Raw genomic sequence first — 27,601 nt, forward strand, 5'->3', positions numbered from 1 at the left:
TTACATGAATTTGATGGCAGAGTGAAGAGACAGATTCCTCAAAAAATATTTTAAAACTGCTGAAGTTTCATAGTTACTCAACAGATGGAGCATATCAAAATGAATTTACACAATAGTCTTGCAAGAGCATTCTTTTCCACACCATTCTCACTACCCACAAAGGACTCAAAACTTTCTCAAGCTGTTTTGAATGTATAAAATAATAAAAGTCCATCACACATACACATACATGCTTTTTAATTTCCTTAAATTGGGAATAGCTTTCAAAAGTATGGAAACACCTGTATTATCAAGAGAAAGCTGAAGAACCATTAGTACTATTACTCAACAGTCATGAAGCATTGTTACACACAGATAATATAAAATATTTTAAACACAGGACTTTTGATAGAAGTCATTGAAGACACCACAGAAACTGTGAGCTCTTTTAGTGCCCTGTTAAAGATTACTAATTAATTAATAATTAAATCTTTGGTTGTAAAACCCCGACAGTACACATTCTTTTATATTCTTCTTTTCCATATTCTATAGAAAGCAATGGTAAGGTTCGTTCATTAACTAGATATATGTTGAAGCCTACATTAAGGTAATAATGCAGAAGAGTGCCTTAAAAAAATGTAAGAATCTAAACATTATGGCCTGGCAGAATTTTCTCCTGAACTTCCCAGCAGGCAGAAAGAACATATATGTCCAAGTGAATCCCTGACAGTCAGTGTGCTTGTCCTGCTGCATTGGGTCTCGCTCACAATGCCATGCCATGTTTCTTCTACCATGTTGATTTTCCTTTAAAATATCTCCCTCACTGAGATGTTCTGCAATTTGGAAAGAAACAAAAGGGATACTTCCTGTGCACCCAAACTTTGTGCAAGCTGCATTGTTGGGGTAGGGAATGGGATGACACACAAGACAGGCATCAATCTTCTCCATGTTTCTATTCTACAGCCATACCCAAGATGGGTATCATGGACAAATTATTCCCAAGCAAAACCTCTGACACACTGGTTTTCCATATTGTGAAGCTCAATTTCTTCAGCAATATTTACACTATACTTTTGTTATGCTTTTTAAACAACGAACAGAAAGCACACTGTACATTGGAAAGTTTAATGCATTAAGAAGAAACACTAAAAAAACCACTCAGAAAACACATGCAAAGAAACAAGAAGAGGAAATCAGGACACATAAGGAATGACAGAGATTATTTACACCAGAGAAAAATAAAGAGTACTTTTCACCATTGGCCTTATGAATCATTTTGACTGGGCTGTCAGATTCACTGTAGAAAACTACCACCCCAAAGGCAGGAAAAAGAGTAATGGGCAACAAAGTTTGAAGCTGCAGACTGCGGTCACTCTTGTTTACTAGAAACCATTTTCTTTAACCTGAAAGCACTAGTTCTCCCTGTGAATTTTAATGTCATTTCTTTACACCATAACATTAAAGTTTTTAAGTTTTTGTGTTTTAAATTCTCCATGTTTCTGAAAACAATTCTGGAATCTCAGGGTTTAACACCTTCCCTAAGCCATTTCAGGGAGACTCTGTGGTAGAAACAGTTTTCCAGGATGGCTACTGAACAAGGCTTCTATTTTTCTTTTTTCCTTTTGCCTGTTTAAGATAAATCAGTTCATCCTATTTCTTCCATTTAAAGTGCTGCTTTTATTCAGACCACTACCAGGAATCTACCCAATGTCTGAGAACATGAATTGCTTGATATACAAAGAAAAGTTAGTTTAGGCATTAAAAACTCAGAATTTAGAAAACAAAAAGCATTCTTTGAAAGGCAAAATGAAACTAAGCATTGAAACAGATTATCTAGAGAAGCTGAAACATCAGTCAGGTTACAGGACAATCACAGGCATGCTACATATGACCCCAAGAGAAGATGATGGACCAAAATATCTTCTAAAAGTCCTTTCCAGCCCTGCATTCCTTTTATGATTGAAACATATGCCCTCCAATGGAGCAGTCATTTTCTAGGGCACTCAGGCTTGATAATCATTTTACAGAACTGAAGTTCATGCTTTTGAAGCACAGTTAGACCAGTCTAGATTGAATCAAGAAGTCCTGCTTTCAATTCTCTCCTATGTCTTCCCACATTATAGTTTCTGTACATTTCCCACACATTAAACCATAGCATGCGGAAGTTCTTTTTGCCAACATAAACTGTGTCTCCCTAAAATGACTTTTAGAAGGTCTGACAGTCTACAGCCACAGGTGGGATTACATCTCAAGCCACAACTTCACAGTGCTTTTTTACACCAACTTCATGAGCATTCTATTACAGCAAAGAGTATGAGATATTTCTGTCACCAAGAAATAAAGCAAGGCCTGTATCAAGCCTGGCATGCAAGTGTAATGATAAATTTACATACATGAGCAGACTGTATGATTTCATGCTTCAAAATGGACTATTTAAATATCCTTGAAATATGTTACTGATCTGAAGGCTTGAAGGGCATATTTAGTTTATATTGAAGAGAGGAAATAAGAAGAATGATTAGATACCTCCTTGAGAGACTCAGGATCACAGACAGAAAGAAAGAAGCCTATAAGGTGCAAGACTTTATGGGTGATAAAAGTCATACAAGGAAATTCTGAACTTAACTATTAGAAGTCCAAAAAAAAGCCTTACAGAGTTAAAGAAACCTTTCTTTAAACTCGTTTTAGGAAAAAGATAAGAAGGCAAATCCCTTAATACCATAAAGTCCCAGATTCCCTATAACTATTTCAACTTCTTCCCAATACAGCTGATAGATACCAAGAGAAGACTGTTCACTCCACCCAAGGGAAATTTTCATGCACTGGTCTTCTACACTATCTTATTCAAAATTCCTAATGTAAATTCCTTTCCTACTTATTATCCTATCAGAATGATTACCTTCCATCCCTTACATGACTCCTTTCAAATCCTTTCTAGTATCCCTCTCAAATCCAGAATACAACAGCTAAACTGTTTTTCTTGTTCCCTGATCATAATTTAAAGCCTCATTCGTACCTCCAAAACTCTAGGAAAAGCTCTAGCATTCCTTGACCATCTCCTTTCCCAGCCTCTGACCAGCTCTGCAGCTCTTGATTCCTCATCCAAAATACCTCTCGACTTCTGTCATATGATTACACTACCTGTAGAGGGATCTATCCTGATCTTAGGCAGCACACTTTCCAGGTGCTCTTTTCTGCAGGACTGTTCAAAATAAAATTCAGAGGGATGACAGTACAGCACCGATTTTATAACATTTCATTACTGTACTCTATACTCCCTTCTTAGGCATTGGACCTGTAAGTAGAACACTCTTCAGAACACAAATCTCTCTACCCTTTTTCTATGTAGCACCACAGAGACAATTACCGGAAAGCAATTACAATAGCAACAAAACTAAATTTGGAGGTGGGAGAGAGGAGGATTTTTTTGTTGTTGTTATTACAGGACCTGAAAAATAATGTACAATAACATGGTTTTACTCAGCAACAGACAACATTGTTTCTACTTTAAAAAAGAACTTGTGCATTGTCAATGTTGTCACCACAGGACCCATTTAACTTCCACATCAAAGAATAAGTGCCAGAGGGACAGCTCACTCAATTTAAGCTAAGCAATCTTTAGAACTACTGTTCCACATGGAAAAAGAAGTTTAAAATATTTTCATCTCTAAACAGGATAAAAATTTTTGAGATTTCATCAAACACACTCTGATTGTTTCCAGAGCACAAAAAAGCATGAAGAACACTTAGAACACAACATTTTGTTGAAAGCGTATTTGCCAAACTGTACTTCAATTTAACTTGTGTTCCCCTATTGAGTAATAAGACCTGTGATTCCTGCCTTTATTTTTGACTAGCTCCACTAACTCGTAGTATTCCACACATACATATGTACAACAGGTATAAGTCTCCAATCTACAGGAAAAAATGGGAGATCAAAACTACAACTCTCATAATGCACTGCCTCATAAAATCAAAGCACATTAGGTAAAACCACAACTTCTGTTCTGATTCCCATTTAGCTCAACTGAAATTAATACTTAATTTCAATTTTTGTGATTTGCATAAGCAATTTTCTTTGGCAAATACACTTGCCAACTTCATGTGTTCTCTAAAGAGTGGTGGACAGAAGCTTTCCCCTATTACAGTATACTGAATACAAGGTCAATACACTGCTTGTAGGCTGCCTGAAAGCTCACTATTTATTGTATTCTGAATACACTAGCTACTTTTTGACCAAACTAAGTTCTGTTTTCCACTGCTGAACTTAATGGTACCTACACAACACATACTGACTTCAACTGTTGAAAAATAACCTATTTTCTGTGTGAAAGTAACCCCACGGTAATATTCATAATTCATAAATGACATAAATATTTATACACGTGCAATGGGAATATAGCATGACCTCTTAAAAGTATTAAGATTTATTTACACAAAGTGCTGTGTAACTGTTGAATGTAGTATCTAAGAGGGGTTTATAATCCAAAACTGCAAAGCAACTACATAATACATCGTTAAGGACATGCAGTTAAAAGTAACAGTTACTGTAAGTCACACGATTAACAAAGAATTGCCATGTCCACCTACGCCCCAGTAACACCTCACTGTAATACTCCAACACAGTACCCGTAGGTTATCACCACCATCAAATGAATGAATGCAAAAAACCCCTTACAGAATCCCAAGCATGCTCTCCCTTGCTGGCAGTAAGAATGACTGACACAAGAAGAATCAAAATGTGTCAACTGGGAAAGAAATCTATGAGATCAGCAAATACTGTATATAACATCTGGGAAAAGATATTAGTAAGTGGCTGCGACAGCAACCATGCTACTCTCCCCCTTTTGTTGGGAGAGGAGCTTGACTATTCTCCCCTATCCACTGGTTGCTGCCCTACGGACACTTATCTCCCAGTGTTCTCTGAAAAATGATCTAAATACCATGAAATACCCCAAGATCAAGAGGTACAGGCGAGGTTGAGTTTCTCTGTTTTTACCATTTGGGTCAATCTGACCTCACCAGGACCCTAAGAGGCAGAACCAGCTATTCAACCTAACAGTACAGAGTTTACCAGTGGAGAGGTGGAAATAATTAGAGCATGTAAAAGGTATACACAACAATCTTAGTGTCCTTCCTGAAAAAAAAGTTTCAAGAAATTATGACAGAGAAGAGTCTTTTACACTTTTGTCATCACTGGGTAAGGAATTTCCAGGTACAGAAGTCAACTGAAGACAGCAACAATGACCCGGATTTAATGGAGCAACATGACTAAAGGGTAGAAACAACTGATAATCCTGACTCTTAATTTAAGTTAAACTCTTCCAATAATCCAAGAAATGATACAAGAGGACAAAGGCAATTGATTTTTTCCTTTCTTTATATACAGGTTAAGTACCTTCATTCTGTAGATGTTAAAACACTATCAATCCACAGTCTGAAAGAATAGTTTTCCTCCTAAAACTTGATCACCACCCACAATATAACTGTATCTCATCATCCTATTGTTCAACTTTCAGCAGTTCGCTTGGTGAGTGCTCTTGTCATGGATATTACCACCATGTACTGCAATAAGCCAAAACCACGCAGTCGTCGTCTATTTAAACTAGCATTTGTTAAGAATGTGCAATTAATCTGGGCTATGTTAATATATTTATGCTGGACAGGGAAATCAATTTGAAATTCAGGACCTCAGCTGAAAACCAACAAAATCTGTAACTTGAGAAAACGAAATTGAAAGACTGGAAAAAACACAGGTAACCTCTGGAGGTTCTCATCTCTGAGTTCTGAATTATCAATACCACTTTAATATCTATACATAAAAATCTCTACCAGGTAAGAGAATCAAAATTAAGACAGGGCTTGTAGGATATGGCAACCTGGCTGAAATTGATATTCATTAGAGTACTCTTTGCATGAATAGGAGCATTTGGACTCTGTGGTCTTTATCAGAGCCCCAGCTGGTAATGGTTGAAAGTTAATGCCTTACCCCATTCTGTTCAATTTTCTGTCCTAATTAGTCCTCCAAATCTATAGCTGTGAGCACCAAGTGTCTGTGCTCAAAAGAAACTAATTAATGCTAGCAAATTAGATCAAGTCCAAAGATCCAACAGCCAAACTCTTAAATGCTCCTTGTTAATAGGAAGTGTAGCTGTCAATAACTGCTGTTGGTGGCTATAATGAGGCCTCTTTCTTTCATTGAAAGTGATTTCATTTCTCTTTGTCCCTGTAAAAGCTGTTCCATTCCCTAATAAATAAAAAATAAAAAAACCCTACACAACTAAGTTGCAGTGGTTAAGCTAGAAGTCTGACCCATTTCTTGTCATCAGCTGGGTTGAAATGACATGGAGGGGGGAAGGACAGAAATAATCAAACAGGGCAAGTTCTATCCCTGAACATATTCTTCAAAGTCCTGAAAACTAGTTAGAACACTTAAATTTCTATCACCAAGCAACACAATATGCCCTCATATTTCTTTTCTGCAATATCCCCAAAATTAACCTAGGCTACTTAATGCTGTTATCATTTAAAAAAAAAAAAAAAAAAAAAGGACCATGAGATCTAGAATCTCATTTCTTCAAATTGTAATTTACATATAGCTGTTCTCTCTATCCAGTTTGCTGGGGCAAAGCTCAATATACCATAATCCCTCTAGAGATTGTATCAATTCACATAGTTAAATGTGATGAGAGTAAATGTTCATTGGAAACATATAGTGCTGAATATTTTTTTCAAAATAAATGCTATTGTGTGCAAACAAGATCATATAAAAAATCAGCATCTTACTCTTACCAGATAGACTAGCCAGAAAAAAAAGGACAAGGCAATTTATTACCACTACTAAATATAGCAGTACACTATCAAAGCATTCAAAATAATTTCACCAACTGACAACTGCGTAACATGTACAACATAATGTAATATCAATAGCTTCATACATGGTCATGGGGTCACACACAATATGACTATAATGTACGTCCATATTCAGATAATAAATATAGCAACAGAGGACAACAGCTTTTTTCCATTCTCCACCTGCAGTTTTGTTGCTGAATTGAAACTATGCTCTCAAATTATACTAACCTTCCCCTCAAGAAAATGAAGTTGCAGGTAATAATGCAGCATTTTTTCATCCTCATAAGAGAAGGTTATTTTGGTCATAAAAATGCTCTCGTGTCACCTCTCAGGCTTTCCACCAACTCTGAATAATATGTACATAAGCACATGCAAACAATTTCTGGTCACAGCAGCTCAATTAAAAAAAAGGTACCAGGAGTTGTCATGTTAACACATTGATTTTTATCAGTCACTTGATCTTTTTTCTTTCATCATCACTGTGTTCCCAGACACTCCTGGGAGTGACGTGAATTTAAAAAAAAAACAGTGGTAAGGACTGTATTTTCACAATAAGGCAAAGCAGACGAGCAAAGTTCGGTTAAAAATTGTGATCTCAGCTTTAATTTCCTTCAAGACAATAAGACTCATCAAAATTTTTAAATGTGAGCTGTCATGTAATTTCCCACTACTATCAGTCTTAGCATCTTCCAGCATCAACCTCAGAACCACAACTGTAGGTACCAACAGGTTTATTCTCCCCTAGCATTCAGCAAGGGTTTGAATCAATTAACAGAACTTGGCCTGCAATACAAAAGAAAGTGAGCAATATCAACTAAAAATTGCTAAGTATTCCATACATTTCATTATCTGCATTTCTGATAAGAAAGTATATATAAAAAGATTTTTTTTTAAGAAGAAGGAGTATCTAAAGGTATGCTTGGGCATTTAAATGTGGAGTATCACATGTAGTTCAATCAGAAATTTCTTTGGTTTTATGGACCTTGATATGTCAGGTGTAAGGGTCATGGTCTAGAGCAGGTGGCCCCTAGGGGGACAGAGATAATGTCACAGACAGGACTGTTGAGTAACTGCACATTATCAAAACTCTGGTTGACACTGGTCATGCTCAACTGTAGAGAAGCCTGCAGTAGTGTTGCATCCCATCATCTTCACTAAGTATCAACATGAGCCCTGAGGAGGAGAGGGCTAATGGGAAATCTGGAGAATGGGAGGAGGGTGGTTGCTTGGAAATGTCCTTTTCCAGCCATACTTTCCAAACCATTTTTTAAAGCCTTGCCAAGTATCACAGGTTTTTTCAGCAATGTGACTCCAGTTGCTTTAATTATACAGCTCCCACAGACAACGGAACCAACATAATAGTTTAATCCACTGAAGGAGATGGAAATATCTTCCTTGTGTCTCCCTCATAACAATTATTTTTAATTAATGAATTTTTTTTAAAGGACAGAACAACTTGTCATCTTGGTCAAATGGATGTCTCCCACAATATGCTTCAAATAATAAATGGCTACATTTACTTCACCATCTTTCTAATGGCAGAACCAGGCTGATTTGGACCATCTATCCCTGTATTCCCCCTGAAAAGAGTGTAGTTCAATTTCCTACTTGAATCCTTGAACCTTACAAATGAGTCTCAGTTACAGAAGACATCTGTACTACCTCTTGGTGATCTTTAAAGGCCCAAATCCAGATGATGTATCAGTAACAGACAACAAAATTCAGAAGAAAAAAAGTTCAGAACTAAAACTCTGTCTCTAGAGCAAGTTTGTTCTTCTCCCAGCAAAAAATGTTGTGAGGTTTTGGAAGGTGGGCAGAAATGCTTTACAATGCAACAAATACACAAAACATATACAAGAAATATAATACAGAATTAATTTCATGACTGACTCAGTGACTCAGTAACTTCTCAATTCAGGACTTCTTCAGTCTGAACCCACAACATGTCAAAGCCAGTTAGCTGTTTCTATTTTCCAAACCAAGTAACCCAAAATTAAATCAAACTAAGTTTGATTTAATTAAACTAAGTTAACAGTCCTTCAAGTTTGTATATTTCTGTTCCCAACAGTTCTTCTCTGCCTTGAACCATCAAGTTCAGTTTCAGAATTTGTAACTTTGAACAGCAGAGTAAGTGCTCTCAAGAAACCGGACAAGTTTTTCTGTAGATATGATCAAGACCAACCAAAGCTCTTGCATGTTTTTTTGTGAGTGTCTCTTGTTTGAGAGCAGAGAGGAGTAATGGAAAGTAAAGCACAGCTAGATGAAAATTCAGAAGTTTTGATACGCTAGAGTTCTGATGAAAAATGCTAACTCCAGCTAACTCCAGTAAAAATGATTTTACTTTTAGTCATATCTAAATTTTACAACCGGAAATCAAAGCAAAAAACTTGATAATTCCACAGAAAAAAAAACTTAAGAAATTATTTCATAAAATCAATGGACAAGGCACTAGCTAATAAATGTTCCTTTAAGTTACATAGGTTTGAAATGTGAAGGACATGCTGATACAAAAATATATGGATATAATATTATTTCTGGCAAACTCATGCTACAGTTTGTAAAAAATACAGTGAAAAGACCATGCATGACAATGTTGTTGTGTTTTCTTGTATGCTTGGTTTTTATTTTTGTAACTCATATAGCAGCCCATGATTTCACACACATACAATGCATGGATATGAACACAATAAAGCAATTTACATAATGGTCCTTTAACACTGACTAATGTTTCCCAGAAAGCATTGTCTAACCAATTTAATAAAATTACTAATATATCCATTTTCACTGAAAAAGTGCTTGAAAGTCTTAAAACACACAAAAATTATTCTAAGACAGAGAGGTACAAAATTCTTAAGAAACACACAGCATACACAAGAACTATATTGGAACAATCTGAAAAAAAGTCTAAGTAAATTTAAATAATCTAAATAAAATTAATCTAAGTATAATCTAAGTAAAATATGACCAGACACAATACTGAATTGTTCTTAAAAATGATCAGATGGACATATTTTCATGGTTTTTTCATCCTTAAACCACTCTAGTAGGCTAACAACCAAGCATAGCAACGGGTCACCCACTCAACCGTGCACTAGGACGGCAGGACCACTTTTTGAGTTAACAAAACCTTTCTATTTATTTATTTATTCATTTATTTAACCCTTGGGGTTTCTTTTCCCTGGACAGCTCTGGAACACGTGCTGGACAGGCTGTCATTACTTGCATTATTAGCTCTGATAAGCACACAGCTCTAGGTGGTATAGCTGCAGGCTAAGGTAACGGGCTGGATACAGATGGACCCCCGTGCTCACGCAGAGTACTATTGAATGTATAGGGGCTCCCCATAGGGATACATGTGAACCCAGCGTGATCAAGCCATTTGTAAAGGCCCACACTTGTGGAATAGTTTTATTTCCTATATTACCAATGCATTTACCACAATTTCCCAAAGACAAAATGAAACCTATTAATAGGAGTTTCTCAAACAAAATTAACATAACGCAGGAAAATCCTACACTGAGAGCAAGTTAAAGGAGTAGCTACACCACTTGGTGTAAACAGCTCCATTTCATGCACGTGTGTACACTCTGCAGCACACAAACTGAATCGCAGGAGCTTTGATTACTTAATTACACAGCTTGTAATTGTTTACAGCATAAAAAGCATTGCCTATTTACTCTGATTAACACCTATCCCTGTGTACTAACAAGACAAATTTATTCCAGGAATAATTTCACAATAGATTTAAGAAATGATAAACCTCCAGTTCACAAAACTGCTTAAGTTTCATTTCCAGTGGTCCTGACAAAAATAGCTGAACTTATGCTACCACCTTTTTATCTTTTAATAAGAGTATCAATGTGGGTTTTTGCTTGCCTGTTTGATCAAAATTTTTTTCAGAAATACTCTGTTTCCACTTCTAACTGCCACACAATTTGATCGAAGCTGGCTTGCAGGTGACAGGAATGAGGGGAAGACAGATGCATCCACAAACCTCATTTTCCTAATGAAACGCAACTGAATTCTATGCAGGAGAAAGAAATTATAGTTTTGCCTAATGTCACAGAAAGAGAAAAACCATAACATTTGGCTTTAAAATTTATGGAGGCAAAACAACAGAGAAGCTGCAAAGTAACAGTCTACAACTCACAGCTCGAGAATCTCCAATACTGGTTGCTGCCACAGAAAATGAAGATGCTGAAACCAAAGTCGTCATCTTACACAGAGAAAGTTCAGGGGAGAAAAACACGTACACAATCTCCCTTTGGTTTACCTTCAAACAATATTATACAAACAGCAAGCTCTCAGAATATTCTTAACTGACATCTTCTTTCAATGACCCACATTACTGCAATTGCTTTTCATTTTTTTCCCCCCAACAGGTATAGAGTTCAAAGTAAAAATGATTCAACTATTGTTCAAATGTAAAAAGGTCTATTAAGTCCTTCTAACAGCACTGAAAGGCACTTGTCATGTGATGCTACTTTACTCTGGCAGATATTCCCAACTCTTTTCCCACTTACTCAATGTCAAAATTACTGTAAGACTACTCTTTTATCTTTTGAAGAACCCCTAAAAGCAGCTGCTTAGAAATACACTGGACCATTTTAACTAGACTTGACCTAAAGCTAGTGATAAATGTCTAGATTCCTCCTTTGAAGCTTCTTTTTGTGAAACACAAAAAGCCACATTCCATTGAGGAAACAACTTTTCTTTCTGCCACAGTAAAAATAATACAGGGAAAACAATGTGGCAACAAACTAAAATGCACTCCTTTGTCAGCAAACATTGTTGGAAGATGCACAGAAGACAATGCTGAAGATTTGAAGAAACAACTATTAGAACAAGTTACACAGTGTGGGAGGTTTGCTATACAATTGGGTGAAAGTAAAGTACAGAAGTTTCTAACTTCTCTCAGCCTGAGTTATTTGCATGTCAATAATGAAATGCACAAGGACTTTTTTTGTGAGCCACTAAAGGAAAGATAAACTGGAGAAGATCTATTCTCAACTGGAAGTGGCTTCTTGAATAAAAACCAATTTATTATGGCAAAACTGCACAAATGTATCCACTGATGGAGCGGCTGCTTTGACTGGAATAAAACAGGGATTCCAGACTAAGGCTACAGAGACAGTGAAACACTTCACTACATCACTCATAGGTGAACTATCGCAGCAAGGCAGTTGGAGCCAGGAGTGCACAAAGTGCTACAGGATGACACTGATGTGGTAACTTTATAAAAACAAGCCCTTCAAACAGTAGCATGTTTACCAGACTTCGTAGCAGCTTTGCCACAGCTTGTACCGAGATGGGGAGGGGCCATGAAAATCTCGGGCACCACGCAGAGGTTCGCTGGGTATCTTGCGGCAAAACCCTTAAGGGAGCTGTCAAACCTGACATATTTTTCTTTTACAAAAAGACAAGAGTTCCAAATTTTCTGACCTTTTTGGTGATGACAAGTGGTGTGAGTAGTTTGCTACCTAGCAGGAATTTCCAAAAACTAAACACTCAGTGTGTCCCCTCAAGATGATGTTTTAACAACGAGTGAAAAAGTAACTCTTGCAAAAGAAACTTGTGCTTTGGACAGAGCATTTTGAAAACAGGTGTTCAGATATGTTCCCCTCATTATGCGACTTTTGAGTTGGTTTTATTGCCAAACACAATGTGAATGTGTCACCTACAAAAACCTCTTCCATCTATACACCTCAAAAGGATAGAAACAGAATCTTCTAACCTGTCAAAAATCTTCCAAATGAGAGTTTCAGTGGGTTAAAAATATAAATATGCAACACCTTCCAATGAGTTTTGAAGAACAACTGACGGACATCTGGGGAGATGGTCATTTACTAATCCAATTTTAAGCAAAACCTTTGCAAAATGTGTGGATGGGATTGAAAAAATGGCTATAGTTTAATAAGTGCAAGGAACAATGTACTTTTTCCACTGGGATCTATGCATCTTTGGGAGGTATCTTTTTGACGTATGACATCCATTAAAATCAAGTATTGAAATAAACTGAACTTAGAACCAGACCTTCAAATTCCTCTATCACAGTGTTAAATGAAGATTATGAAGCATGTTAAGTCATATAGATCTCAATAAAAAATACTGTTATTAACAGTAAACTTTTCAGAGCAAAAATGTTTTTGTACCATTGGTAAATAGCATAAAAATTATTTTAAAGTACTGTTTATTTCATCTTTATCTCTTCCTTTTTTAATTTCTATTTTCATGTTTTGTAGTGCATATTAACATACTAGTACAATGGTTAATTTGCATAATTTATAAATAAATATACATATATTGGGATTGTGCACTCAGAAATTTTTTACTGATGGGGTGCACAATCAAAAAAGTTTAGAAAGCACCAATCTAGACGACTTGGGTGTCAGAAGAAGTGGTGATACTACTTTAAAGAGTTATTGTCCAGTACTCTTCAAAAGAAAATGAAAACAGAAGTAGACTGCATCACCCTATTTCGATGTCTGTCTAATAACAGATGTGGGTTTATGTGCACATATTCAAATGCTGGGGCAGGGAAAGGATGCAGTTAGGAATATTGGGGATATTTAAACGAATTTATCATAATGAGAGAAGCCCTAACTGAAGGCTCACATGAGGCAATTCTTTTCTATGTAAGTATCAAATATTACATATAGGAATGCAATAACTCTTGTGTGGCTCTGTCACCACACAGTGTAGACTGAAATGTGCAAAATTTTGTACTAATCATACTATATTCCACAGCACTCGAGAACAAGTCATTTTGGAAAACAGTCCACATCACCAAACAGCCAAAGCCAACACAGCAAATTTATATGCTTCAGTACTGGTTTCACTGTGAACAGATAAGATGCAGATCACACATATTAATTCTCTGACTATATGATTTCAAAACCAAGGATTATATTCAGGGCACAAATATACATCTGATATCAGAACATATCTGATCTCCTAATGAATATTTGACTCTTACCTTGCACCTTATCTAAGCACAGCTCCTTGGCTCGATCCCTCATTATTTGTGGAATCAAAACATCTTTTTCTACATGTCTCAGCTTAGAATTTTCTGCAAGAGTGAAAAAAAGATAATTTTGAAAAAAAGATTTGTAATATCTATACATCAAAGTCAATCTAAAGAAATAACACAGCATTGCTTATATAACAGACACTAGTACACTAAAACTGTCATAAACAGCAGCTAAAAGTACCATGAAAGGACCACATAGATCAAAAGGATGGAAAGTCCAAAATTTAAATTTGCTCAGATACAAATATGATCATTATCCTGAATATTTCTATTCTGCTTAATGTACACAAGGAACAAAAATAAAGGAGAAAATTCTAGCAGCACATTTTAATTTCTGCCTTAGTGAATAGAAAATCTGCATACAGACAGCACAAACATTAATTACTTTTATTTCAGGATACTAGTATTTTTCTATGCACATTATCTGTATGTACTTTTTTACTCACTGGCACAAAGCCGACAAACATAGCACATGCTAGAGCACAACCTAAAATTTTTATTGCTATGTGGACGTCTTCAGTTCTTGAGAAGAAAACTAAGTCTTTTCATTGAAGGATCTAGGAGATTTTTCATTGAGAAATCCAATCTAACAGAACAAATGCTGCTGTCTGAATTCTGCACTTAAAAGCACAGTTGCAGTTTGCTTTCAGTTGTCTCCAGAACTCAGTACTCTTGAACACAGCTAGTGAGTTTGAACAAACAAGACAGATCATTTTAAAAAGCCTGCATTTCCAAACCCACTTTCTTCAAAACAAAGGGATGAGAATTTATCAAGCACAGCCTTTTACTTCTCAGCTTCTGAGTTAAAAAACCTTTAAGGACATTCGTTCAGAACACTGTATAGTTCAGCACAGTTATATCAAATACCTGGTTTTCATCTTCAAAGACACTATTTATTCTTCCTTCGATTTTGATATTACATTTTAGAATAGCATCAGCTGGGATGCTCATATTATGAAAACCATACTGTCAGATACAGTTATTTTGAGTGACAATCATTTCATTTTAAAATTGCTTATTAAAAAAAAAAGATGAAATGAAAAAAAATTAAAAGTGCAATATATTGAAATTAAGGAAAGAAGGAGATTTTAAGTTCCCTACAGCTTTCAAACACCACTTTTCAGAGGATTTTTGGCTACTCTACATAAAAAAACAATGGAGACTAACATTAGTCATCCTTACATCATCATCTTTTAAAGTCTACTAATGCTAAGAGATTACATTAGGAGATTACACAGTATTGCATACATGATATTACTAGTGGAATCTGGCAACAAAACAAAGGATTATAATGAGCAATATACAGAATCTGAACGAAAGACTTACACTTCTCCTCAAGAAAAATATCTTTCTTAGAATTTCTACAGCAGAAAAAAAAACCCAAAGTCTATTCTGTAAATACGACAAAAATACTGAAAACAAATAGCTCATGACTTAAGATTTGCTTCTATATTCTGATTTTCATGAGATAAAACTACAAATATCTTTCATTTGAACTTTCTGCAGAATATCAGTGCAATTACTGTACCGAGCATTTGCTACAGAGAATGCAAAGCTGTCAGAAAACTTTAAACATATGTTTTAAAAAGGACAAATCAGTTCAGCTGAATGACATGGCAGGAAATGGCACCACCAAGCTACGTGCCTCAGCTCCACTCATTTCACTCAAAGCAAGCTGGCACTGCAGCCTTCCTGCCCTGTCCCCATCCCTAGGATGCTCTTTTCCCGCTGCCCACACAGATGGGCTCGGCAGCCCTGTGGTGAATGAAAGGGGAAGTTAATTTGGGTTAAAGGTAAATAAATTTCTTGTCAAGGAATTTTTCAGCTAGAAAAATTCCCTGATCCAGTTCACTATATAACTGCAAAACAACCTGTAAGAGGGAATTGTGTGACTCTTGGACAAGAAGAAAGACTGAACTGTCATGAGTACCACTGGTGCAAATTATAGCTTAAACCTACTCCTTTCTTTTTTAAACTTGACTTTGTTGTATTGGTGCTTTGAGCAGGCAGCCGACCTATGAATGTGGATACAGTTATGCAAGTGGGTTGCTATCTGCCACCAAAAGGGAAGTTTTACCAGTCCCCCATTGCCCTCGCTCACTCCCATCACATCAGCACTATTATGCACCTTAACACACAGTGAATGACCAGCTCAAAACAGAAAACTAATTCAAATACATGCAAAGAAGTGCTTCTCAGCTGATTTGCACCTCAGAGTAATTGGATCTACTTATCTACTTCCAACAATTAGCACCATAGAATAGTCTGAGTTGGAAGGGACTTAGAAGGATCATCAAGTGCAACTCTTGGCTCTCACAGGTTCAACTTTCAGACCACATGGAAACGTAGCAGATAACAAAGAAATGCAGCAAATAGCCAAGAAGTCTTTAAGGCCTAGGAAGTGCAGCTGGGCCTCCCTAGCTGGCAAAGCTGCCTAGAAGCATCTAGGGTTCCCACAACCACAAAGCCCAAGGCTTCAGAGCAAGGATCAGCTACCCTCTACTGACAAAGAGAAGTAGGTAGGAATACAATTCCTAGAAAGGAAACAGGACACAAGACCATATGGAGAAAACAAACAAACAAGCAAGGAAGCAAGCAAAGAAAAAGAAATCCAAAAAGATCTCTATTACAGTCAAAAAGGGTTTTCAGGTTTTAAATTAGCTTAACCATCCAATTTTCTGTTTGATTATTCAACAGGAAAGGGGCATAAGACTGATAGGAAGGAGTAGTTAAAGTGGTGTTAACACCAGCTCAACCAGAACCATGACAGAGCTGTGCTCCAGGCAAACTCCCTCTTCTTAGTCCCATGTTGTCAAACCTGCAGAGGCTGAAAATGCAAGAAGGAGAGGGCACATCAGGACACTGGGCAGCATCCAGTAGAAAGAATGAGAAGAGAGCTACAACAGTAGTTCAGAGGTAATTATTCAATTGTATAAAATAAACAAGAATGAAGAATATTTACAAACTCATCTACAGTTTTTAGAAGAATGTTTGTTGGGAAGTATCAGCTTTAAATTATTTATCTCACAAATTTTTACAGGATTTTGCTTTTGTATTTTTCAATCAGAAAATATTTTGTGCTTAATAACGATTGGACTTGATGATGCTAAAGGTTTTTTCCAACCTAAATGATTCTATGAAATTTAAATCATCTTATACTGTCTAAGTTTCAGGCATCTGGGTGCAACCACCTCTCCAACTAGCTCAAATGCAGACATTCAGTTTGGGCAGTACTATATCTGTGTTTCAACTATAACATCTTAAGTATTTGAATATTCTTCCTTGATTCTAAACTATCCATAGCATTACAATTACAGTGATTTTCCTTCAACGATCTTAAAACACTTCACTGAAGTTGCTATCCCTAGCACTTACATAAAATAACAAAGACAAATAAGGCACAAATATTAACAATAGCAGATACCAGCTAAGACAAATGTGTTCTCGTGCAAAGAAACTGCATTTCTGATACTGATGTACAAGTGCTTGCAAGATCATCAATCGAACCTAATCATCTCTGCAATAATGTATATGGTAGGAACTTTCAAAGAAACACCACCTCAGAAGCAAGACTTTATCAAAAAACAAGGCGTAAAACCATTAATTCCTTTTGCCTTTTTTCAACTATATTACAGTTTCTAGAATAAGTACTTTTCCCCCCTTTTGAAAGTTCACTATTCTGCACTAAGAAAGATAATTTTTATTCTAATACCAGATTTGCTGCAGAATAGTCCCTATAGAAGAATCTGCATTTCAACAGTCTTGTTCTTGTTTTATTTTATCTTCAAAACATTATTCCCAGACAAGTAAGAAATATGTTTTCCTACAGTTTGCCTTCTGCATTTGAAAGCTGAGACCTTTGGTTCCCATCTACATCCTCAACACACATTTCCTGCTCTTCTGGGTAGGCTCTTTGAGGTGATCATGGCCTTGGGCCACAAAGGGAACCAATAAGAATATGTTACCTTTCAGCTTCCAGAGGGCAGACAAATGTTAGCAGAAGCTTTTCCTTCTCCCCCTGCCAGCCCAAACTCAGGCATGTGTGCTAGAATATTGTAATCCTCTGAGATTCTACCTTACTTTCTGATGAAATTTCCTAGTATCATCGAACGTTACAAGGGAAAAATGGATGAACACAAACTGATTAAGTAAAGGTTATAAAATGCAGTAAAAACTACGTAGTTTGTAAAAATATACACAGAAGTTAGTCAAAATTAAAACCAAATGCTGCCTTGCAGGTGTTACCGCATATAAGTCACTAGCACCTTGAAAATGTGAATAAGGCTACATCCAAGGAATCTGTGTAATTAAACTACTGGATGTTTCTTAAAGACAGAGATAAAACCTCAGCCCAGAGTAAAGAATTGAAGAAAGGAAAGAGATTACTAAACTGGGAGATATCCCTATTCAGCAAATTGCTTAAAACACATTTAAGACTTTTTTTTTTAACAAATAAAATCTGTGCGTTTTGGCAAATCTCAGTGTTTGAAATGGTTCTCTTGTTGCACACAATATGTAGGGCACGAGACTAAAACAGTAATAGCTTTCTGTGGTTGATCAAAACCCTCAGCTGCAAAACCTGTTTATTGGCATGGAAGGCCAAGGCCCATTGCCATTCAGTTTAATGGGTTGCATTATTTTTGTAAAAATGACCAAAACCCAAAAAAATTATTATGCATCAATAGGAAAGAGAACATCACAACCACTAGAACACATAAAAGTCACTCCATATGGAAGCTGGGAAAACAGATGATGAATACTGTCTTGGCTTCCTAGTCTCTGACCACAGGACCCAGGAAGCCTTGAGAACAACGGTGTAGACCCGTGCAGTCAGCAGTAGATCTTCTAGAGGACAAGGAAAGAATGAAATACAAAGCTGCTTTACAGTTCTAATAATGAAAGAGATTGTAGCAGCTTGTCATACTCATTAGAAGACTATTACAAACAGGGGATACCAAGACAAAAGCCTTCCTAGAAGAGTGTCCTGAGGAAAGTTGTATCATCTCCCTCTCCCCTTGCCATTCAACACAATTAGTAAATGTTTTACTCACCCTCTACTTGCTATTTCCTGCTGGTAGCTACAGCTCTGCTTTCACATCTCTCATTACTTCAGGTAACAGGAACACAGATTACTCAGAAAAGTTGAGAAAAAGTTGCAATCTACTCTACCCAGATATTTAAGGAAACCTCACACCTTCTGCATCCAAGAGGAATTGTGTCAAGCGATTCCAGTAACAGTCTTTGAAACATGCATTTCTACTTATACAACCTATAATTTCGATTTTCTTGTTCAAAAAATGCTCAAGGCTGTTTACTTATTCATGTTCAAAAAATGCTCAAAATAGTACTTTAAATACTATAGCTATTTCAGTAAGAATCACAGTATATATGAAGAACAGAGAAAGTTTTAGTAACTTTATAATATTTTAATTTGTAACTGTTTTACCTCATGTTTTTCTTGAAATCACTTACTAGCAAAAATGCTGTAGAAAGTTTAGTTGAGGTTCAAGAATCCAAGTTGAACTGTAATACTCCTCAAAATGTATAAATTTCAAAAACAATCACTTTCATTATTTTGGGAGCTTGGTTGAGAAATGTGGAGCTATAAAAGAGACAATTTTAATACACCTTACTATTTTTTTCTACCAGCTGCTATCAAAAGTAAGCACTTGTAAGTAGACAGATTTCTAAGATGCCTTTCTTTTTTAAGCTAAGAAATAAAACTTGAAAACGTATTAATGAGAACTTCAGCAGTAGAAATAGGAGAGTTATTACAGTCAAAGGGAAGAAAACCAAGGAGATGCAAGCAAAATGCCCATTCTTTAACCTATACCACATTTAAAGGAGCTGTTTTCCTGGAAGGGAAGGTCTTATGATAAGTCTACTGAAATTTAGTTTACCAGCCATTCTCTCATTCTTCCCATATGCAGACCTATAGTATACTCAATATTTGAGCTGGCTTGGAGAACAAGTTTATAGCTAAGTTACAAAATTGCATTAATTTGGGGGATTCAGTTATTTTTCATATCACTTCATAAAAACTGTTTCTCAGCTGTAAATATGCTGTTCTATTCCAAAGTTTTGTTTTAAGACACTTGCCTATGAGCTAATTATAAAAATACACTTGAAAAGTACACTTTTTTTTTAACACTTTTATTAATAACAGAAGGAGTAGCACACTGTTCAGTGCATGCTTATTGGCAAACATTCCTTTCATCAATCAGACTATTGGCTCTAGAAGTTACATATTTTTTAAAAAAAATCGAATTTATTTTAGTGTGCTTGTAACAGTGTTTTGAATAAACAATATAATTAGAGCTTACTACTCCTCCAGAAAAAGAATGCATTCAACTCAAAATTTTCATCTCCATTATTCTGCCTAGCTTATTCTCCCTGTATTAAATAAAATTTACCAATCTTGCATTAATTCATGTGAATAATTTATGACTATGTGCATCATAAAAACTTATCCAAAAAGTCTGTATCATTGAATATATTATCAACTACTCAAAGCCTCTGTTTGAAAACACTAAGTCACACGGAACAAATTCATTTAGAGACAGACCCATTAAAGTCATGGGACAAAAAAACCCTTATCCTTCTAGACGTTTAGGGTCTTTTCCTACAATTCTAATTTGATGCACCGACGTAATTAAATACTTTAAGTATGCAATCCTGTAGCTTTTGAGAGAACTTCTGTGCCTTTACTGACATGGAATTCATGGGGTCAAAGTGACTTTCAGCATATTGCTTTGTAACCTCAGTCCCACAAAACCCATGCAGAATCCTGTTAAAGGGTTTTATCAGTCAAAAACATCCAGTGTAAACTGACAGATGATGGACCAGGCCCAAACACCCGAGTTTGGTAATCTCACTTGTACATCAGTGTTTGCATACAAACTAGAGCCTTAAGTACTTGGTTTCTACTAAGGGTTTTAAAGTATAGAAGGAACACGTGAAATGACAGAAGTGTTATAATCCAAGTGAAACTATATACGTGATACTGTGAAACCCTGATTTAAAAGCAAAAGACACTGATCAGTGCAACTTCTCTACACAGCAACCATTTTTTTTCTTCTTTAAATGTATATGAATAAATTTATTTGCACTAAAAAAGTTCCAGATTTTGAGATCTTTCTAATACTGACATCATTTTAAATTAAGATGGAGTACAGGGATGACAATACCAGTGAAAATTTCCAAAGCTTTAACTTCTCACCATTCTATCGTCACCTCAAAGTCAATTTTCACCTTTTTCAGTGGCTGAATTTGTTATCTTACATTTTGCTTTGGGGCTCATATTCCTGCAATATGGCAGTACTGGATTACCAGAATACTGTTTGCTCAAAGCGAACAATGGCTGTATTACAGAAAGTCTGTAATATCCAGAAAGAAAAGGAAAAGTAGACTTTTTTTTAATTACATGCAGATTGCAAATGCTCATACATCTAGTGAGTAATAAGTAAAGCCAACCCGACACAAGGAGATATTTTTACACTGCTGATCACACAGCAAATCCAGTTACGGGGCCTGAAAATTAATTACAGATTAGGACTTAAGTATTTACTGCTGGAAATAATGCAGGTTCATTAGTGTTTAGCCTGTACCATTGTTCAAGTATGACAGACCTGACAGTTAGAAAAACTTTGGGTGTGAGCTACCTCAGCCTACCTCAAATGAGAATTCCAGCAAAATGCACAAAATATAGAGTCAGTAACAACTAGGGCCATGACTGACCCAGGACTAAACTAGCAGAGACAGCCCTAATTCCGCCATTGTAAAGCTGCTGAATGCTTCACTTGGTAACTGATGCAAAGTCCTCAACACAGCTTTCTTTCACTTAAAAACAAAGACACCATGCAGCAGTACTCAGCAGTCAAATATACATTTTTTATTTTTTTCTGGGATGCCAAAATATAATAACAGCACAGACACAATTCAATTCTTATATAGGATATGGTTCAACACTTTTTAAATCAAGCCCAAACTTCTGAGTGCCTCTTCTCTGAAACCAGTCCCAAGCGTACAGTCCCTATTTCTTCTACATTCCTTCTAACTAACAGTGGATGTTGTCCAAGTATTTTCTGCTTACTTCTACCTGGAATAAGAAACAGAGAAAGGTCCTGCACCACAAACTATCTGAATGGTGTAAATCAAACAGAGCTAAGCAGTGGCAGCAAAAACTATGCAACAATTTGCATCAGAAACAAGAGACAAGTAACAGGCAAATCTGACACAGAAACAGCAAAGTCCCCAACATCTGGAAAAAGAAGGGATGCAGGAAAATCTAAAAACCAACAACCCCCCCCATTATTACAATAGGAGATGTTAACAACCTCAGATTTCTCACCATACCCCATAATGTTAATCAGTTGCTCCAGCACTACATAGCCCTCTTTACTCATTTTCAGGAGTGAATGACAAGGTGTACTGAAAAATAATGTAAATCACAATTAAAAGTTTTAGCCACTCCTTTCGAGATAAAATTTACACCTTTCATTCCAAAGAATGAACACCACACACAAATGAAGAGCAAGGCTTTTGAATAAGAGTACCAAATACCATTCTTCCTGCACTTTTTTTAATTCCTTTATCTGGAAGGACTAAGAGACAATAAAAATCAATGCCAACCTTTGACTTCTGTACCTATGTACTTAATGAATAATCAGTATATGTAATAGAAATGAATGAAGATCTTGGAAACTAACATCACAGATATGATCAAAACACATCAGTGTTTTCATAAGTTCCAGAATATGAGATGTTCTGACATGAAGACAAGGCTAAAAGCCTTTCGCTTACATTAACACAAGAATTGCAGATGTTATTCTGGCAACTTATCTAAAAGAAGTTTAATTAAAAGCTGAAAAGCCACTTTTCCTTTTACTTGTATATTTTTGCCCTTTAAATTCAACATCGTTTTATCCCCCATTATTTTATCCTCCCTATTTTTTGAAATTATCATTTCATTCCTTTCAGGATATTCTTCTAGCTCTGGTCTTACAGCCCTTGCCACTTTGAAACAAAGTTACAACCATTCTGCAAGCCCAGTTCTCTCCTTCCACTGAAAAATGGATGTTGTAACTTGTTAGCAGCCTAGACTTCCACATAACAGTAAGAAACAAACATTTTAAGCAGCTTAGGAAAAATATTAAATCAGTCTTCAGCCCCTCTGCTTTTAAGCCCTATATCTAGGAAGGGTACCAAAGTCTGTATTGTGTATCTCAGCTACTGACAATGATTCCACTTTTCTTTTTACACATCTGTGAATCTTCAACTGGGGATCCAGACATCATCATCTGAAAATTACAGATATAACCAAGTGCACATTAAAAAGAAAATGTGCTTTCTTATAACCCATGGCCTCTACTACTAAAACCAGCACCCTACATAGTTTTGGAAGTGGTGCATACAAAAATCAAATTCAATGCTGAGCTGCAGCACATTCATTCTGGAGAAGGATAAAACAAACTAATGTAACATTTTCCTAAACTGCGAGGAGCTGTTGACTCCCTCAAAGGCAGGGAGGCTTTGCAAAGAGACCTATGTGAATTAGAGAACTGGGCAATTACCAACTATGTGAAGATTAACACAGTTTAGCACCTAGAATGGGGCAGCCCTGGATGTATGGACAGAGAGGAATGAGATGCTGGAGAGCAGCACTGTGGAAAGGGACCTAGGGGTCCTGGTTGACGGCCAGTTGAATATGAGTCAGCAGTGCCCTGGCAGCCAGGAGGGCCAACCGTGTCCTGGGGGGGCATCAGGCAAAGCATCGGCAGCCGGTCGAGGGAGGGGATTGTCCCGCTCTGCTCTGCACTGGGGCGGCCTCACCTTGAATATTGTGTGCAGTTTTGGGCATTACAACAAGGATATAAAGCTCTTGGAGAGCGTCCAAAGTAGGGCAACAGAATTGATGAAGGGCTTAGAGGAGAGGAAGGGCCAAGAGCAGCTGAGGTCACTTGGCTTGTTCAGCCTGGAGGAGACTGAGGGGAGACCTCATTGCAGTCTACATCTTCCTCACAAGGGGAAGTGAAGGGGCAGGCACTGATCTCTCTGGTGACCAGTGATGGGACCCAAGGGAATAGCCTGAAGCTAAGTCAGGGGAAGTTTAGGTTGGCTATTAGGAAAAGGTTTTTCCCCCAGAGAGTGGTTGGGCACTTGAACAGGCACCCCAGAGAAATGGCCACAGCACTGAGCCTGACAGAGTTCGAGAAGTGTCTGGACAACGCTCTCAGGCACATGATGTCATCCTTGGGGATGTCCTGAGCAAGGCCAAGAATCGGATTTGATGATCCTTGTGGGTCCATTCCAACTCAGGAAAATCTTTGATTCTATGAACATAAACTTTTGTGAACAGATTCATCTACCAATTTATTTACTGAATGTAATCACCTAATGACACAACCACAGTTCCTTCCCGAACCGTGGCTGTCAAAAAACTCCTCCCATACAAATCATGACATAATTCACAGGTTCTATATTCCGAGTTTCAGAGGACTCCTTCATATTCGCTCCCTACTGCCTGGCAAAGCCATAAGAATATTTGTGTCTTTTGTGACCACAAAACGAAGTATCAGTCACAGTAATTATTTACAGAACTGTGATTCTCCCTCTTTTTTCTCATATATGAGCCAAGAAGCAGTTAACAATGATGACACTAAAACCTACCGCACCAGAGTATCTGGGTTAACACCTTACTAATATGAACAGGGCAGCTCACACCTCTTGCAGCTACTGTTCCAGTTTCTCTACTACCTCATGTAGACATGTCTGCTTTTAGTTCACATTCTGAGGTTTTCAACAGAGCCATAACAGCCAGGGACTGATGGGGAGCGGGGGGAGGGAAGCAGAAGACACTGGATAACAAGGTAGCAGATTTAGAGAGGTGTCAGTAAGCAATGCCACTGCTCGGCAGATGAATATCAGTATTGGTATCACACAGCATGTACCCAAAGTACACCCCCAGCAGTCCTACTACAGCTAACATACAACTACAACATGGATTGGGAGGGAGAGATAATGTCATTATATAGAAACACAGGGAAGCAGAATGCTGATGAACTTCAGTGTTTGGAGTCAACTTTTTTGCTCTACACTGAAATCATGACAGGTTGAATTAAGCTAGTGTAATAACTAGGCTTTTTCCAAAGGACAACTGGGAAGTGAAATTATGCTGTAGATGTGAACGTCCACCACTCAAAATGCAGCATTAAGTTTTATAACGTTTTCTTAATTCAGTAACAGATCAACACTTAGAGAGCACGATCAAAAAACCCAGAAACAAACCTAGAACTTAACTGCTCTATGAATACCTTGTTTGCAGGGCCTGGAAAGCCAGGCCCAGGACAGGTTTCTATCAGAAATCAGGAGCTTGACCTTGGCCAACCCTCTTCAGCTTTTAAAGAAGCAGCCACAGGCTGCACTGACCAAGGTGCACAGCCACGACCGCTGCAGTCTGTCACCAGCTACGGGTGTCCCAACACCTTGTGTCAGCTGGAGCCGGCCCACACCACGCAGGGCTCGGTCTCACGGGGAAATGGCCTTTTAACATACCAAGCTGAAGGCACCAGACTCAGGGGTTTAGGGCAGGTGAGCGAACACTACGCGGGTATAAAGGAAGGACACGGGGTTTCATTCACTTCTGTGGACACGTGTCTATAATCATTCGGGCAAGACTTCGGCAACGCGAAGCCAAAGGCGACGTAACCTTGGTGTTTAGCCTTTTCCTTCGTTACACAGCCAGAGAGGCCACACGAGCACCAGCGGGCACCTCGCCTCCCCGGGGCGCCGCCCGGCCGCTGGAGGTCACAGGGGCGGCAAGAAGGAGGGACGGAAGGGGCGGCGGGGAAAGGGAGCCGAGAGAGCGGGAGGGCGCAGGGAGACCGCCGCGTGCGGCGGGGACGCCCCGGTCCGCCGGGAACCTCGCGGGTGGCGGGCCAGAGCCCCTTGGGGTGGCCCTTCCCAGCACCCGCGGGCGGTGCGGTGCAGCCCAGCCCGCCGCCCTCCCCGGCGAGTGAGCGGAGCCAGCGGAAAGCGACGGGGGGTTTCCCACAGGAAGCCCTAGCGAGGCGGGAGGGGCAGGGGGGAGGAGAGTGTGGAGGAGAGTGGGGAGGTGTGTGTTGGGGGTGGAGGGGGGGCGCTCCGCCGCCCCCGTCCTCTCTCCCTCCCGCCCGCCCCACGGCCGCCCCTACCTGCGGCGCCGGGGGGAGGCTCCATCTGCGGCCCCGCGCACGCCGGCAGCTGCGCACACGCCGCGCACGCACCGCCCCGCACTGCCCCTGCGGCGCAGGCGCGGCCCCGCCCGCTCCTCCCGGCCCGCCCTCAGCGGGCGGGGGCGCGCGGGGCGAAGGGAGCCCTGGGCTGGGATGGGGTCGCGGTGAGCGGGGCTGACGGGTCGGGGGTGGTCTCGGACTCTGGGGGTCACCGAGGAGTCACAGAATGGGTCAGGTTGGAAAGGGACCACATCGGGCTCATCTGCTTCAACTCCCTGCTCAAGCTGGGTCATCCCGGAGGACGTGGCGCAGGATTGCATCCAGACGGTTCTTGTACATCTCCAGTGAGGGAGATTCCACAACCTCTCTGGGCAATCTGTTCCAGTGCTCGGTCACAGTAAAGAAGTTCTTCCTCATGTTCAGATGGAGCTTCCTCTGCATCAGTTGCTGCCCATTGGCTCTTGTCTTATTGCTTGGTACCACTGAGAAGAGCCTGGATCCATCCTCTTGACACCCTCCCTTCAGATACTTGTAGATGTTGATGAGGTCCCCATCTTCTCTATACTTCCTCAGCCTTTCTGCATAAGAGAGATGCTCCAGTCTCTCAGTCATTTTCTTTGCCCTCTGCTGGACCCACTCCAGGAGCTCCATGTCTCTCTTGTACGGAGCAGCTCAGAACTGGGCTCCCTGCGGGTCCAGGTACGGAGAGTACCACTTCCCCGGGAACCTAGGGAGCTTGTGAGTGTGTGCTGCCCCTGACAGGGGCTGGGTGTCACAGCCTCCAGCTCTTGCCTTCCAGCCCAGGCCTCCAGCCTGAGGCTTCCCCAGCAAGGGCTTGAAGTGGAAAAGAAGAATTTCAGTGGTGGCAGTTTTAACCAATGAGTTGGTCTGTGACCTTTAAGAAGGGCTTCCCAATCAGACGGCAAGAGATCATCTCTCATGCTTCGATATCACTGGGACCACATTCCTGTGACAGCTGATAGAGGAATCACAAAATTTACTATCCCACCTGAAACTCATATTTAGGAGTCTGCAGTATATTTGACTGACCAATCTTTAGTTGTTCATGGCACGAGGCAATGCTGACCATTTTTTTTGGAAACAAAATGTGCAAATAAAATAAATAAATAAATAAAAAGTGACAAATTGCCACACATTTAAAAATCCGAGAACATGATTCCCCAGAAATTAAGAATAATTAAAAACAAGGAGACATATCTGAAACTCAGGACTTGTTTTAACAAATGCAACCCAGGATTTTCAAAAAACCCACCTTTTTTTTGTGTGTTCAACGTTTTAGAGTGACAGGTGGTATGGAAAATCAGTCATTTTATGCAGTAGCCACTTACAGGAGGCTGCAAAAATGCTTCTAAATATAGCGTTCCTCTGTTATCTGGCATTGTTACTTCCTGTTAAATGGAAAGATGAATGTTAAATATTACATTCTTAGGGAAGTGGGAAGTCCAGGAGCCTTCCCCAAACACCAGATAGACCTTCTATGCCTCTGGAAGATAATAAGCAGTCT

The 27,601-nt window shown here is 38.6% G+C and overlaps 1 protein-coding gene across 1 annotated transcript in view; it reads right to left on the bottom strand.

The window, feature by feature from the left end:
• The window catches only part of CMC1 (C-X9-C motif containing 1), a 44,287-nt gene extending 18,118 nt beyond the window's left edge, over window positions 1-26,169 (bottom strand). The window contains exons 1-2 of the mRNA XM_064672566.1: window positions 26,056-26,169; window positions 13,811-13,903 (exon numbers count right to left, since the gene is read on the bottom strand). Coding sequence (XP_064528636.1) covers window positions 13,811-13,903; window positions 26,056-26,080 — 118 coding nt within the window. The 5' untranslated portion in view covers window positions 26,081-26,169. The remainder of the gene's footprint in view (window positions 1-13,810; window positions 13,904-26,055) is intronic.
• Between the last annotated feature and the right edge of the window lie 1,432 nt (window positions 26,170-27,601).

Source organism: Pseudopipra pipra, chromosome 1 (assembly GCF_036250125.1).
Source record: "Pseudopipra pipra isolate bDixPip1 chromosome 1, bDixPip1.hap1, whole genome shotgun sequence".
In the NCBI taxonomy this organism is placed as follows: Eukaryota; Metazoa; Chordata; class Aves; order Passeriformes; family Pipridae; genus Pseudopipra; species Pseudopipra pipra.